The 16,489-nt window shown below is 52.9% G+C and overlaps 1 protein-coding gene across 1 annotated transcript in view; it reads right to left on the bottom strand.

Annotated features, from left to right (window-relative positions):
- The window catches only part of GPR139 (G protein-coupled receptor 139), a 36,928-nt gene extending 21,249 nt beyond the window's left edge, over nt 1-15,679 (bottom strand). The window contains exon 1 of the mRNA XM_036310221.1: nt 15,434-15,679. Coding sequence (XP_036166114.1) covers nt 15,434-15,554 — 121 coding nt within the window. The 5' untranslated portion in view covers nt 15,555-15,679. The remainder of the gene's footprint in view (nt 1-15,433) is intronic.
- Nucleotides 15,680-16,489: the final 810 nt, after the last annotated feature.

Below are 16,489 nucleotides of genomic sequence, written 5' to 3'. Positions count from 1 at the left end.
TAAAATAATTTATTGCCACCAAACCAGAACTGCAAAAAATGCAAAAGGGACTGTTGTAAAAAGAAGAAATAGAAAGAAAGACAAGAACCCAGTCATAAAGAATAAATATGGCAACAAACAAGTACCTATCAATAATAACCTTAAATGTAAATGGATTAAATGCTCCAATTGAAAGACATAGAGTACTGAATGAATAAGAAAGCATTACCCATATATATTCTGTCTACAAGAAACTAGCTAGAGTGTGAGTGCTGTAAGAGCAAGGACCACTTCCTGGGCACCTTTGTCTTTTCCCCAGGGCTGTCCCCTAGGGCCCGGCATAACACGGGGCCTCAGGACACGGAGCCTTGTCCTTAGTGAGCCTAGAAAGCCCAGGCAGGGACCTGCTAGGAGGTCCTTGTCAGTCTTAAGAATAAAGCTTCTGAGCACATGCACTCTGTGGGCACTGTCTATGCATTCCCTTCACCCAGGCAGGCCCTCTTGTCCTCAAGTACAGATACGGAAATAGAAGTTTGAGAAGTTAATTACATGCAGCTAGCAAGTCCAGGTGGAGCTCAAATCAAGGTCTTGCCAACTTCCCTTCTTGCAGGACAGCATTTAGAGTGACTGAAAAGAGGAGATGAGGCTGAAAGTGTTCGTGGAAATGTGTGTGTGTGTGTGTGTGTGTGTGTGTGTGTGTTGTGCACGCAGTCAAATCTGAAAAGGCATTCACACAGTAAAGTCAACATTTTATAAGGGCAAGGCAGGGGCACAAGTGAGAAAGGCAGGCCAGGTATAAGGCAAAGTTTTTGTGGTGGGGACCCAGGGGGAGAGGTGGGGACTGGTGACTTGGGCAGCACACAGCTGGCCAGGGAGGTCTGCTGTACAGACGTCAGGAGTTCCCAGTCGCCCGGCTTTGTGTGAGCCTGCCTCTGAATGTTAACTGGAGAGGCACTGCTTTTGAAGAAGGTAGGCTTCTCTCATGTTCGGAAAGCAAGCTGGCAGGTGGCTGCTGGCTGGCTCAGACCCCAGCCCAGGCCTCTTCCGGAAGTTAGATGAGGGCGCTGAGCAGGATGTGAACCAGTATGCCTCTGATCAACACTTCCAGGGAGTCATTCAGTGATGATGACAGCGATTAAGAAAAAACAGTTCTCTCATTTCCCAGAGCCACCTTCTTCAGCCAGAGATGCACTCTGAGGAGATCCCGGTTTGCAGGATTCCCTGAGAGTCTCCACCTCAGTCTTGGGCCTTCCCCCTCTTCCTGCTGGGCTCTGGGTCCCTGGACTGCATGCATCACAGTGACTCATCCCTCCACACGCCGGCGAGGACACAGTCCCACTCATGTGCCAAACGACGTGCTGAAGGACCTGTGCTCCTCCTGGCCAGGCACTTGCTTTCTCTCTGTCCAGGGCTCTTGCACTCAGCTGGACAGGACCAAGGCCTGCCCACCACCCCCTCCAAGATGAGGGCTCCCCATGACATATTCCAGGGCCCTGGCAAGCTAGGCACCATCATTACTACTTTATTCACTTCCCTTACTGTCTGTTTTACTTGGAGACTGAGGCTGGGCTGGATGAGGTAGGAACAGGGTGTGAGGGGCTGTGGCCAAGACCTTGACCCGCACTCCCACTGTGCGCCACTGTGTTGGGCACCCTCGAGGTGTGGTTCACTCACTCCTGCCAGAGCCCAGCGCTCCCACTGCAGCCACCGCCTTCCCTTCCTGCCGCCTCCCTCTTACCATGTGCCACCTATTCCTTCCACAACAGCCAGGAGACCTCTGAAAACTCAAATTAGATCGTGCCATCTGCTCAAAGGGCTCCTGTGTCCTATGCAACATGCAGAGTATCCTCAGAGGATGGCTCCAGGACCCCGATACCAATATCCTGGGTGCTCACATCCCTTCTATAAAAAAAAATGTAGCATTTGCATATGACTACACATCCTCTGAGCACTTTAAATCCTCTCTAGATTATTTACTGCCAGAAAGAATGCCAATAGCTGTTATACCAGGTTGCTTAGGGAATCACTTGTCAGGATTTCTCTTTTCAAGTATTTTCCATCTGTGGTTGGTTGAATCTGCAGACAGGGAACCCACAGATAGGGAGGCTACTATAAATTCCAGGTTCCTCACCAGGGACCAAAGGCCCCCACAGTCCAACCCGCCTCCCCCCTCCCACCGCTCCCTCTGGCCCATGCATCCCAGCCACACTGGCCCCCCTTTGTGCCGCTCGTCCCCCTCCTGGCTTTCCCCTGGCTGGTCCCCCAGCCTGGCCCGCCCTTCCCCAAGGCTGGCTCCTTCTCACTGTCCTCTTCTCCACTCCCACACCAGCTCTTGGAAGCCCTTCCTGACCACCTGTCTAAGGCAGCTCTCTCCCGCCTCACCAGTTTCCTCACCCCCATGGCACATTTCAGGGTCTACAATGGTGTGTGTACATTTGTTTACTGCTACACTCATCTCCCTGGGGGGATGTACGCCTGAGCATGGCCTTTTGCCTTCTCCTTTGCTCTTCTGGTGCCTAAAACAGGGCTGGCATAGAGTAGGAGTTCCACACAGCAGCCCTTGCCCACAGGGGAGACGTTCCAGGACCCAGTGGGCTCCTGAGGCAGTGAGTGGTACTGCACCTCACATAGACGGTGTCCCTCATGTACACGCACACCTATGATAGAGCTTAATTTATGTTAGACAAGGGAAGAGATGAACAATAATAAAATAAAAAATTGCCACAATACATTTCTAATAAAAGTTATGTGACTGTGGCATTATTAAGGAAAACAACAGTGACTTGAACAAGTACTGCGATACTGTGATGGCTACTAAGTGACTGGTGGACAGGGTGTGATCACAGCATGGGGATGTGGAGCAAAGGGATGAGTCGCTTCCGGGGGTGGGGCGTGGGGGCGGGAAGGAGCAAGACTGCACGAGATTGCACCACACTACTCAGACAGCTAAGATGTAAAACTTGTTGTTTAGCTTTGGAACTTTCTATTTAATATTTCAGGCTGTAGTTGACTTTTGGTAACAGAAAAGGTAGAAAGTAAAGCTGCAGATAACGAGGAACTATGGTAAGTGTGCTAAGTGAAAAAAGTTGACATTCTCATCCCCATTCCCAGATGAGAAAACTGAGGCTCAAAGAAAGGGAAAGCACTTGTTCAAAACCTGCCAAGGAGCACAGCTGCAGGCCTAGGACTCAGGTCCAGGGCAGGTGAGCCCACTTCCTAAGCTAGTGTCACTCCCCTGGTGCCCTCCAGCTGGGGGAAGTCGTGCCTGTGATCAGGAAGGGTCCTGGGTGGGGAGGGTGAGCAAGGTTGGTTATTCACTCTGTAGGGTTAGGAGCGTGGGCCCACCCCACCCGCTCACAGCACCAGCCCCTGCTGAGTCCTCTCTCCAATTGCTGCTCCATTCTGCCACCTTCCAGGGAAGCCGCTGATTGTTCTTCAAAAGGCAGATGATGGTTCTTGTTGGCAGCTCTGGGTGAGGCCAGGAATGCTAAAAGCAAAGGGCTGCAGCCAGCATAAAATAACCAAGTCGTGTTATGCCTTTGACGTGGGAGGTGCTTGTGCATGTCTCTGTGTGTGTCTCTGTAGAGTCCCTTCAATGCGGCTGCTAGTTTGCTCTGCATTTAAGCTGAAAATGATAAATGCCTGTGGCAGAAAAGCGAAACCCCCAGCTGAACTGGCTTCCAAATATGTTAGCCAGCGAGAAGGAAAAGAGGTGACTGGTGGACACATCAGTCCTCTCACTGTAGCATGTGTGGTCCCAGGTCAGGGTCCATTTGTGCAGTTTCTATTAAGTCCTGGCTTCCTGTTTCTCTCTTCTTGCATCTCACACCATGTTCTGCCCGGTCCCACCCCACCTTGGCACTCCAGACTCCTGCAACAGACCCCCTTCCAGGACCATTGCACAGTCTACCCCCTTTGCCCTCTTCCTTCATGACTCCTTCCTCAGCATTCAGGTTTCAGTTGTTCAGAGGACAAATGAATGTTCCTCTGAACACGGGTGAGTGGGTGGGTGGGTGGATGGATGGATGGATGGTGATGAGTGGGTGGGTGGGTGGATGGACTGATGGATGGATGGGTGTGTGGGTGGGAGGATGGATGGATGGTGATGAGTGGGTGGATGGATAGATGGATGGATGGATGGATGGATGGGTGTGTGGGTGGGTGGGTGGATGGATGGTGGTGAATGGGTGGGTGGGTGTATGGACGGTGATGAGTGGGTAGGTGGGTGGATGGATGGATGGTGATGAGTGGGTGGGTGGGTGGATGGATGGATGGATGGTGATGAGTGAGTGGATAGATAGATGGATGGATGGATGGATGGATGGTGATGAGTGGGTGGGTGGGTGGATGGATGGATGGATGGTGATGAGTGGGTGGATGGATAGATGGATGGATGGATGGATGGGTGTGTGGGTGGGTGGGTGGATGGATGGTGGTGAATGGGTGGGTGGGTGTATGGACGGTGATGAGTGGGTAGGTGGGTGGATGGATGGATGGATGGTGATGAGTGGGTGGGTGGGTGGATGGATGGATGGATGGTGATGAGTGGGTGGATGGATAGATGGATGGATGGATGGATGGTGATGAGTGGGTGGGTGGATAGATGGATGGATGGATGGATGGATGGATGGATGGGTGTGTGGGTGGGTGGGTGGATGGATGGTGGTGAATGGGTGGGTGGGTGTATGGACGGTGATGAGTGGGTAGGTGGGTGGATGGATGGATGGTGATGAGTGGGTGGGTGGGTGGATGGATGGATGGATGGTGATGAGTGGGTGGATGGATAGATGGATGGATGGATGGATGGTGATGAGTGGGTGGGTGGATAGATGGATGGATGGATGGATGGATGGATGGATGGATGGGTGTGTGGGTGGGTGGATGGATGATGGATGGATGGTGGATGAGTGGGTAGATGGGTAGATGGATGGATGGGTGGATGGATGGATGGATGGATGTGTAGGTAGATGAATGGATAGGTGAATGGATGGATTGGTGGATGGATGGGTAGATGGATAGATGGATGGATGAGTAGATGAATGGATGGATGGATGGATGGAAGGATGTGTAGATGGGTGGATGGATGGACGGATAAATGGATAGATGAATAAGTGAATCAATGAATGCAGATGAAGTCTAATTGTGCTCTCATCTTCTTTACCATGGGGCAAAATGAAAACATACATTTGGGTTAAAAGTCCTTGTGTTCTCTCATTGTTGTTCAGTTAGTCATCACCTTTACTCAAGATAAGTCAAATTCATTTTTTTCTGTTTCATTTCATAGAAAAGCAAAGGAGTTCCCTGCCTTTGAATCCCACTGGGACCAAGTGCCATGCCCTTGCCATACCCACCCATACCTTCTTTATATTTCCCTTAGGAGTGGGAATGCCAGGGTTATCCTGCTGCAATGTCCAAAGCACACTGAATTTGGAACTGGAAGACTTAGAGTCAAGGCCATCCCTGGATCTGTAACCTTGGGGAACGTCCTCACCCTCTCTGGTCCTCAGTTTCCTCTTCGAGACCACTGTACTAGAGCAGTGTTACCCAGATTTTAGAGACTGGACCACCAACATATGATTTTTGCTATATTCTTGTGTCCCCTGTACTATTATTTACTTGTATTGTTTTAAAGTGATTGGCCTTTTTTTCTTGAATTTACACTTTGTGTCATATTGCTGCCCAATCTAAAATAATGTGAGCCACAAAAGAAATTTCCATTTTTCTTGTGGCTACATTAAAACACACACACACACACACACACACACACACACACACACACACACAGGTGAAATAAATTTTAATGATATATTTTATTTAATCATGTTCATCTAAAATGTAATCCAAGTAAATTATTAATGAGATATTTAGCTTCTTATTCATACTAAATGTCTAAAATCTGGTGGGTATTTTACACTCAGCATATCTCTCTATAGATGCTGAATTTTCCCTGGAAATCCCTGATCTCTGTCCAGGTGTCATAAATGTATAGTGAATACATTTAGATTGAATACACTGAGTAGATTCATATATCCAAGTTATCCCAAGTATACAGTGACTTTCCAATAACAGAACTGAACCGAGTATCAGATATTAATTGTAAACTGATTACAGTGAAATGAAGTGAGCCCGGGTTCCACCCTTGCACCAACTAAGTGTCACACACTCCAGGGCCACGTGGCTGGCGGTCACTATCGCTCAGCATGAAAGCATGGCTCCGCCACCTCCCTGCTATAAAAGAGGCACCTTAAAAGTAAGTACCCTGACAATGCTTCCGTGACACTAAATTCCACCTAGATCTGCTGCCTGCTCTGTGTCCATTCAGAAGGATAAGTTAGCACATATGAAAGGTGTTAAAGACACACTAGCCCCAAGCGGAAACTCCCGTGAGGGAATGAGCAGGACTGAGAACACTGGGAAGGGACTTAATGCTGCAGCACTGTACGCCCGAAATAACCCAGCAACGAAACAACAACCCCGGCATGGAGAGGATCTCTAAGTGCTAACATTCTGGTTATTTCTCTTGTGTTCCTATCACTTTGCTTCCTCTTAGAGGCCACTAGCAGTGGGGATTTGTGAAAAGCAAACTAAGCCAGAGTTGGTTCCATCTCTGCATCCCGAGCTCTGTGACTCTGGGTGAGGTCGGGTTCCTTTTGTAAAATGAGGTGTTTAGACTCATCAGAAAGCAGCAGCCATGGAGTGGCAGGACAGACCCTGTACCAGTCACAGACCATCCCATTTTGTCTACCATAAACACTGTGAGGAAGGCACTATCATACCCATTTTCCAGAGAGGACCACTGAGGCTCAGAGTGGTTCAAGCAACTTGCCAGAGCCCCACCGACAGGAAACCACAAGGCTGGAGGGGCCACTGAGCATAATCCTAATCCACCATCCTGCCAGCTTCCAAGAGCTCTTCTCAGCATAAAACATGGTAGGTTAAAAGTTTAAAAAAATGGTAGGTGTGTGTTCCAAAGCATGTCAGCATGCAAACCATGGCATTTCTTGGAGTTTTCCTTCCAGTTTATACCAGATCCCTGGTTTCCTGAGTCGGCATGCATCTCTTAGACAGCATGTATTTCTCTGGGTTTCCATCTATTAGATTTTCCTCCCTCTAGCTTTTTGTTTTTATTCTTCTCCCATTGAGATCTCCTGGGTGATTCTTGGTGCTTCTTCTTCTTCTTTTCTTTTTGTTTATCCTCACCTGAGGACATTTTTACATTGGTTTTAGAGAGAGTGGAAGGGAGAGGGATAGAGAGAAACATTGATGTGAAAGAGACACATTGATTGGTTGCTTTCCACACAGGGGGCCAGGGATTGAGCCTGCAACCAAGGTACATGCCCTTGACTGGAAATGAACCTGGGACCCTTCAGCATGCTGGCTGACACTCTACCCACTGAGCCACCCCTGCCAGGGCTTTTGGTGCTTCTTGGAGCCTCACCCATTCTGGAGTGTGGAATTGCTGACCTACTGGACCACATCAAGCCTGCATATATGTTTGATTTGGTTCATGCAGTGCTGGCTTGCTTAGTGTTTTTTAAACTTTTAAATTAGTTGCTAACATCAAAATATTGGAATATCCTATATAATAAAAGGCTAATATGCAAATCAACCGAACAGTGGGATGACCAGGCACTATGATACCTGCTAACCACCAGGGGCACACACTCAATGCAGGAGCTGCCCCCTGGTGGTCAGTGCATTCCCACAGGGGACACACTGCTCAGTCAGAAGCCAGGCTCACAGCTAACACAATGGCAGTGGCGGGAGCCTCTCCCACCTCCGCTGCAGCACCAAGGATGTCCAACTACTGGCTTAAGCCTGCTCCCCTGAGGGCTCCTGGACTGTGAGAGGGGGCAGGCCGGACTGAGGGACCCCCTGAGTGCACGAATTTCATGTACTGGGCCTCTAGTTTCATATAAAAATCTAGATTTCTAAATTCTCCTGAACAATTTGGCAACACTGGGCCACTGGCTGGAAGGCCGAGCAGTACCCACTCTCCCTATTGTCTCCACCGCTCCCTCTCCACCCAGCCTGAATGCCAGTAGTCAGCTGTCATTGCTGCCATTTTCTTATAATGCAGGTGGAATGCTGCTCGGTCACTTTCCTAGCTGTGTGACTTTGGGTAAGTGTTTCAATGCTTTCATCGGAGAAATGGGCATAACAATTACACATGCCCCAAAGGGTTGTCATGAGAGTTACATGAGTGAATCATGTAAAGTGCTTTGAAGACTCCCTAGTATCTAGGAAGAGCTATGTAAGTGCTGGCAATTATTAAGAGGAAAGTGCAGTGTTTTAGCACATGTGTCTCTTGTTAGGTCGGAGAGAGCCCAGGATCGGACACATGCAGACATAATAGACTCCCCCTGGCATTTCTGGCAGATCAGCATTCCAGACACAGATACTGACTTCTCCCTGAATCAACACCGACCCCCACACAGATACTGACTCCTTCCTGAATACCCTGCTGACCCCCTGCAGCTGAAACTTTCTCAGCTGAATCCCTCAGCTCATGTCCCTGCCCCTCACCCAACCGCAGTATAAAAAAAGTGCCCCCCTCCCTGTTGGTGTGAATCCACTTGCCCTGTCTTTTGGGGTACATGGGTCTCCCCGGGGACGCAGAAGTAAACCTTTCCTTTCTTTCTTTTCTGATTCACTGGACTCTTTATTTCTTATGCCACCTCCTGAGCCACCTAACCTAACATCTCTAACACTGGAAAAAATGAGAGAGAGCAAAAGAGCCACATGTTTTCAGAAAAACAGGAGGGAAGCGCGATTCTCTGGGAAGGCAAAACATTTCCTAAAACTGGGCTACTTGGCTCATTCACGCTATCTGACTGCCCCCGGCATTCAAGGCACCCCTATCCTCCCCACCCAGCATTTCCTGTGCCTCTGCAGGGCGAGCACCCTGCCAGCAGCACCCACAAACCTCAACTTCCCAGGAGCTTCCAGGGCAGACCTGTGCTCTCTCCCACTCCCTCTCTGCCCCTGCCAGGCTGCAGCAGAGGGCCCTGTGGCTGGAGCTTGTCACTGCTCAGCAGCTCCAGCTGGAGACGTTCATGTTTGGGCTGGTGTTATATCCATGGTTTTTCTCAGGGCCACACATTCCCTGGGTTCATCATGGACTGACTGCTTCGTCCATCAGGTCATTCTCTCCTCATCTCCCACCAGCAGGCGTGCCCTCGGGTGGGGTTCTGCATTTAAGGAAAAGAAGCTGCAGAAAGCAGTGCATTGCTCCAGGGCACTGGCAGGGCCCAAGCACGCTGGCACATCAGACCAGAAAACAATGGCAGCCAGTATCTGTTAGGCTCCTACAATGTGCAAAGGATACCTTCGTCTCCACCTCCGTGTGCTTCATTCCAATCAGCACAGCAGCAATGCGAGGCACAGAAGGTGAATGGCAGTCACTGAACTCTTACTCTACAGGAGAGCAAACACTTGCCAAGAATGGTGATACGCATGTTTAAAACTTCACTTAACCTTTAAAACAGCCCTGCCTGCGAGGGAGGTGTTATTGTTATACCCTCTTGCTGATGAGGGGGCCCAGAGAGGGTGAGCAATTTCCTGAGGTCACAGACTAGCAGGCAGGGGAGCCAGTGTGACCCCAGGCCGTCTGACACCAGAGACCACTTGTTTAGCTGCCCAACTGGCCTGCCCACTTTCTTGCACATGAAAACTGGTTTTCAGAGAGGCAGGGTATCACATCTGTGGTCACACTGCAAACAAGAGTAAGATTTAAGATTCAAATCCGTGTTTGTCCAGTTCCACAGCAATGCATTTTACATCCAGTTTCACAGAGCAGAACTGATACAGGGGGCCATTCTAGAAAGCGCAGGGGCAAGGGTTACAAAATGAGTATTCTGGACCCCGGCCCAAGGCAGCCCAAACAGCCTCCAGTGTAGCTGTTTCACTGGTCTGTGCTGTGTCCCACCCATGGGCCATGTCTCCCACTGGGCTGCACAGCACAGCCTGGCTCCCCTGGGCCTTGGACAGACGGACCGAGAATGGCTTGTCCCAGGGTGCCCAGGGAGTTATTACCTGCGCCACGCCTGGACTCTAGGGCTGCTCATGCAGGGCTCCTTCTCACCTATGACAGCAGTGACCTGAAGGCCAAACGTGCACAGAGGGCCAGGCCAGTTACACAGGAGTATGACGTGCTCCATGTACGGACTGGCTCAAATTGGAATGCACGTGTGCTTTTTAAAGGGGCAACTATTAAATAAATTAGGGTGCAAATATACAATGGAATGCTATGCAGCATCATAAAAAAATGAAAAATGCCAAAACCGGTTTGGCTCAGTGGATAGAGCGTCGGCCCGCGGACTGAAAGGTCCCAGGTTCGATTCCGGTCAAGGGCATGTACCTGGGTTGCGGGCACATCCCCAGTAGGAGATGTGCTGGAGGCAGCTGATCGATGTTTCTCTCTCATCGATGTTTCTAACTCTCTATCTCTCTCCCTTCCTCTCTGTAAAAAATCAATAAAATATATTTAAAAAAAAATAAAAAAAAAAGAAAAAGCTTAATAGATACTGGTATGGATGACCCTATATAATAAAGCCTAATATGCTAAGTGTCTGGTCAACCAGTCGGCTGTTCAACCAACCAAAGCATAATATGCTAATGATATGCTAAGGCTGCTCAACCGCTCCCTATGATGTGCAATGACCACCAGGGGGCAGCAGTCAACCTGTCAACCAGTCTCTATGACATGCACTGACCACCAGGGGGCAGATGCTCTGACCGGCAGGTTGCTGCTGGAGTTCGGCTGATTGGGACTGAGCGAGATGGGCTGGACATGCCCTGGAGCCCTCCCATGCCCTGGAGCCCTGGAGCCCTCCCGTGGTCCCTCCCTGTCTAGCCAACCTCCTGCATCCCTCCCTGGCCCGATCATGCACTGGTGGGGTCCCTCGGTCTGGCCTGCACCCTCTCACAATCCAGGACCCCTCAAGGGATGTCAGAGAGCCGGTTTCGGCCTGATCCCACAGGCCAGGCCTAGGGATCCCCTTGGTGCACGATTTTGTGCACCAGGCCTCTAGTTTATAAGTGCAACAGCAATATGTAGGACTGTGTGTAGAATGTACTCATTTTGCAGAGAGTAAAAAAAATGGGAGAGTTAAAATTACAATGTGTGCCTATTTATAGTTTTAATTTTTTTAATAATATGAATGTCATTACCTATTTAGTGAACACACACACACACACACACACAGACATACACACAGACACAGACACACATAGCTGCATGAGAAAAGCAGCCTGTTCCTCATCTCCAGCCAATGATATCATCTGCAAATAGAAAGAAGTACTATCTCTGTTCCTAGTTTGATAAGTTTTTATTATAAATGAAGGTTGAATTTTGTCAAATACTTTTTCTGCATCTATTGAGATGATCATGTGGATTCCCTCTTTCAGTTTATTAATATGGTGACTCACATTGAATGACTTTCCAATGCTGAACCAGCCTTGCATGCCTGGGATAAAGCCCACTTCGTCTTGATGTATTACCTGCCTTACACATTCCTGGATTGAATTTGCTGACACCCTGTTGAGGAATTTTAAGTCTGTGCTCATAAGGAAGATTGGTCTGTAGTTTTTTGTAATATCTTTGTCTGGATTTGATTTAGGGTAAGCTGGTGTCATAAAATAAGTTGTCAATTTTCCCTGAAATATATATTTTTAATTCTCACCCAAGGATATGTGTGTGTGTTTTTTTAATGATTTTAGAGAGAGATGAAGGGGGAGAGAAAAAGAGAGAGGGGGAGAAACATTGATCGGCTGCCTCCCATTTGCACCCACACCGGGTATCAAACCTGCAACCTTTTGGTGTTCAGGACAATACTCCAACCAACTTAGCACTGGGCCAGGGCCTAGGAAGTAATCTCTAAATGACAAAAAACGGCTTAGGGATGGGTGCTGTGTGCAGACATGGTGTGACATGCTTAGCCCATTGGGCCCTCCCAGGAGCCCTCTGAAGTGTGCCTACACTTACCTGCACTTTGCGAGTGAGGTCAGTGAGGCACCGGGGGAAGCCACTTGTCTAAGGTCACCCTTATATTAATAAGCCGCAGAGCCAGGCTCACACTCAGGTCCAACTCCGGGCTTTGTCCTCTTACCCCTGTTTACCTCATCTTCTCTGAAGATGTTTCTGGTCATGAGAACAATGGGCAGGAGAACACACCTGGAGGGCTCGGTCTGGCTTTCTGGTCACCTTCTTCCACCTCTGGTTGACAACAACCGTGACTACCGTGTGCCAAAGCACTGACTGCCTCCCAGGCCAGGCAGTCACTGCTTCCATCTCACAGCCTGAGGCAGGTGCTACGCCCTCACTGGGCAGTTTGGAAATACTCCCACCTGCTTGGTGGCCACCATCTTCCTCACCTTGCCTCCCTTAAAGGTAAAGACTACCTCTGAGTGAGTTTCATGTGGTGCTGCTCTCCTCCCGGTGGGCTCACTGCCCCCTCCCCCAGACACTCAGGCTTGCCTTTCCTGCCCGCACTGCCTCCTGCTGTGCACGTCTCATCCCAGCGGCCCAGCCAGTGTCCCCAGCTCCGGGTGGGCTCTGCTATGTGTGTTCACAGTTAGAAACATCTGGCTTACCTAACAAGGAGGCGGAAAGGGATGGAGTTTAAGGAACAGCTGAGCCAGCAATCTTCACACTGAGCACACAGCCTTAAGGCTGAGTTAGTGCAGAGAACTTCATGGCAGTGATGAAGGTGCTGGGTGCAATGGCTTCCATAGGTAACCTCAATAATATCAACTACCTGTGTGGGTGGCTGTTCCTTGATTTTCCAGGGGGAGGAAATCAGGGTACAGAGTAGTTGGGAATTCTCAAGTGGCAGAGCTCAGTCCATACTTCAACATCAGAGCCCCCTGCACCCACATCAGCCTGTTAAATGCACCTGCCTGGGCAGTTCCTGGAGGCAGGGGACTAGACCACATGACCCATCTCAAGCTCTTCCTCTTCATTGAGAGAAGGAAGGTGGTAGGAAAAGTGGGCCCTTCCTCCTAGTCACTGCCTCCCCGCAGCCACACAGCCGCTCCCCACTCCCCACCCCCACCTGCTCCCATCCACACCTCTGGCCACCACAGTGAGAACTCAGTCAGGCTGAGTCCTCTGCCAGGAAAAGGGATTCAATTAAAATCTCACTTTTCAACAATATTCCCAAGCCCCGCGTGGTTATTACCTCACACCCAGCTGAGTGGGGTGGGGGGGTGTCCGGGGTGGGGCAGGAGTGTTTGCTAACTGCTGGTGCTGGGATGGGGGTGGGGGTAGGGGATGGGGAGGGAGGCAGAGGCTGCAGCAAGCACAGCACTGGGAGTAGGTGCTGAGCCAGGCCTTTCTCTGGCTCGCTGCAGGCCAGCTGCTGCTCCTCCTCACAAGCAACAACCTCCTGGTCAGCAGCATGGCATCGGCAATGAAGGGGCCAGGCCTGAGCCCAGTGCCCAACTCCTGCCACCTCCCTGGTCCACCTGGCCCCTTCTCACTGCGGTTCCAGGGGGAGCTACCCTCAGAAAGCTGTTGACAGATGTGGAGACAGAGGCACTGGATACAAAAGGCCACAAATTAACACCAGTTCTGCTTCATTCTACAAACTGCATCTTAGTCACCAGGCAGACTTGCCTGCCCTTTTGGTTTTAAGAGAGCAACAAGGAGTTCACCTTGAACCACCTCGAATACAGTTAACAAAACAACCATCATCAGCCCATGACCTTTATGCGAGCGGCCTGTCAATCATTCTTCTCTAAAATGCCAGGCCCTGCACCCACCGCTGTCTCTAGAACCACAAGCCTAAACTTGTGAACCCAGGAGCTGTCCAGGGCTCCCTGAGTCCCTTTGGCACACAGTGGGTGATCCTAACACTTAGTTGGGTGTTTAAACACATAACTGCCCTTGACTCTCTAATCTCAGTCCAAGGCCCTCCTCCCTGCCCCCACTCTTAAAGTCTCCAAGCCCTGGCCCAGCCTTGTTGAGTCCATGCCTAGCGCCATGCCTGGCATAAGTAGGTGCCAATGCTGTGGGTGGGGCAGGCCCAGCTGACATGGGGTTTAGGCTGTGAGGTGTGGGGTGTGTGAAGGTCTGAGCTTCCCCTCGCTCTGTTCTCCCCACCCGCATGCCCCTGCTTGGGCCAGCCTCTCCTTGTCCCTATGACTCTGTCCCTGAAGAAAAGCCAGTGAGAGTGGCTGCCTCAGTCAGCAGGGAGGGCTGGGGAGACACTCTCCGATGTGAGGGCTCAGGGGAGAGAGACCGGCCACGTCTCCAGGTCAGCGACCTCCTGAGAAACCCACTCCCCAGAGAGAGCTCCGGGGGGCCCAGGAGGGCAGAGCAGAGCAGGATGCAAGCTGGCCGAGTCCACCCGCTCCAGGTCGCTGCAGGACCAGGGCAGTGCCTGCAGCTGTGGCTGCGGGGCTGGTGGCTCAGAGGCCAAGCAGCTCCCAGGGGACGGGCCATCAGTTAGTAATAAAGCCTCGTCGCTGGCTGGGCAGGGAGAGGCGTGGGGAGGCAGCCTTAGTAAAGTTATGGTTTCTGGCACCTGCATAATTTGGCAGGGGGGTATTTACACTACCGCATCGGGGCCCTGGCTACCCAGGTGAAGGTTTGGAATGGAAACCTCAGGCGGGCTCTCAGAAACACAGCTCCCAAGCCTGGGTCTCAGGGTGCTGGAGGCCGGGAATGGTGCTAGGATCCCAGTCCGCACAGGGATGCTCCTCTCCCTGCCCTTCGCTCTCTCCCATCTCTTGCAAGTGCTCACTGGGAGCCTTTCCGCACTCTGCCACCTGGAAGTGGGGCCATCTCTCAGAGCCCAGGAGCCCCCACCCCCACCCTCAGAGGCACCCTCCCAGCTCAGCTCTCTGAGGAGCTCAGCAAAACTCCCAGCGCACTTAGGATGTGGGGTGTTTGCCCGCAGAGCTGTCGGGTGGATCAAGTGACACAGCCAGGGGTGAGGTTGGTCCTCAAGGAGACTGCGACCTTAGGTGGCGCCTTGGCAGCGCCCGCGTCTCTGCACCCCTGCCCCGGCGGAGCTTGATCCCAGAGCCCCCCCCTCTCCCCTGGCTGGGGACAGCCCTGTTACGGGGTGCAGCGGGAGCGCAGTCCTTCCTCCGTCCCAGCGGAGACTGCCCAGTATCAGGCGGGAGAAGGAGACCCGCGGAGCATCTGTCCAGATGTGCAGTCAGGCACACGCCGCCCTCCCTGACCCCTCGCGGACCACAGTCCCGTCAGACGGACACACACTCACCAGCACCCTCCAACCCACAACCACGCAGCCGCCGCGCACACGGGTGGAACGCACACATGCCCGCCCCCTCCCCCCCGCCCCGCCCGCAACGTCCGCAGTTGCCCTCTAGGCTTAAACTTTCTCAGAGGGGCCACGGGCGGCGCAGAGGAGGTGGACAGCCTTGGTCCCGGGCAGGGCGCGCGCTCTTAGGGCTCCGCCCCCCTCACCTGGTACCCCCTCACCTGGTAAGCCGAGGCACAGCAGGAGGCTGTAATAGACCACGGGCAGGAGGCCCAGGCCGCAGGCCGAGCCAGGGGACCAGGACGAGCTGTTGGCGGCGAGGTGGGCGTGCGTGTGCTCCATGGGCCCTGGGCGGTCTCCTGGCCGCGGGGCTGCGTCCCGCTCCACAAGCGGGGCTGTGGGAACGGCGCCTCCTCCACGCGGGACCTGCGCCTCCCCTGGCCGTGTCCTCTCCGCTCCCTCCGTGGTCCTTGCTCCCTCCGCACCTGCACCCGCCAGAGCCCGCAGCCTCAGGGGGGCTCCAGCGGGTGTACCGCTGGCTCCTGCCTCCAGCCTGAGCCGAGGGCGGGGCTGGCGGAGCGAGCTCCCCAGAGCCAATCAGCACCCGCCTGGACGGGTGGGGGTGTGGGGAGAGGGGGTGGGGGATGCTCAGAGGAGGGTCTCTGGGCTGCCTCCCTGGGCTCCAGGGTCAGGAGAGGTGAAGGAGTTCCACCAGGAACCCCCAGGGAGGCGAGTGGGGACCAAGAGCGGGCGACCCGCCTCCCCGCTGTGGGAGGGGCGGAGGGGGTGCACCCTCTGCTCCTGCTGCTCGTCCTCCCCTCGCTTGTCCTCAGTCTGCCTCCTCCAACAGCCCCTCTCCCCCAGCCCCTCTCCCCCAGCCCCTCTCCCCCAGCCCCTCTGCCCCAGCCCCTCTCCCCCAGCCCCTCTGCCCTAGCCCCTCTGCCCCAGCCCCTCTCCCCCAGCCCCTCTGCCCCAGCCCCTCTGCCCCAGCCCCTCTCCCCAGCCCCTCTCCCCCCGCCCCTCTCCCCCAGCCCCTCTGCCCCAGCCCCTCTGCCCCAGCCCCTCTCCCCCAGCCCCTCTGCCCCAGCCCCTCTGCCCCAGCCCCTCTCCCCAGCCCCTCTGCCCCAGCCCCTCTCCCCCAGCCCCTCTCCCCCAGCCCCTCTGCCCCAGCCCCTCTCCCCCATCCCCTCTCCCCCAGCCCCTCTGCCCCAGCCCCTCTCACCCAGCCCCCTCTCCCCCAGCCCCTCTGCCCCAGCCCCTCTCCCCAGCCCCTCTCC

This window comes from Myotis myotis, unplaced genomic scaffold (genome assembly GCF_014108235.1).
Source record: "Myotis myotis isolate mMyoMyo1 unplaced genomic scaffold, mMyoMyo1.p scaffold_m19_p_5, whole genome shotgun sequence".
Classification (NCBI taxonomy): Eukaryota; Metazoa; Chordata; class Mammalia; order Chiroptera; family Vespertilionidae; genus Myotis; species Myotis myotis.
This window is presented reverse-complemented; position numbering and strand designations above follow the sequence as displayed.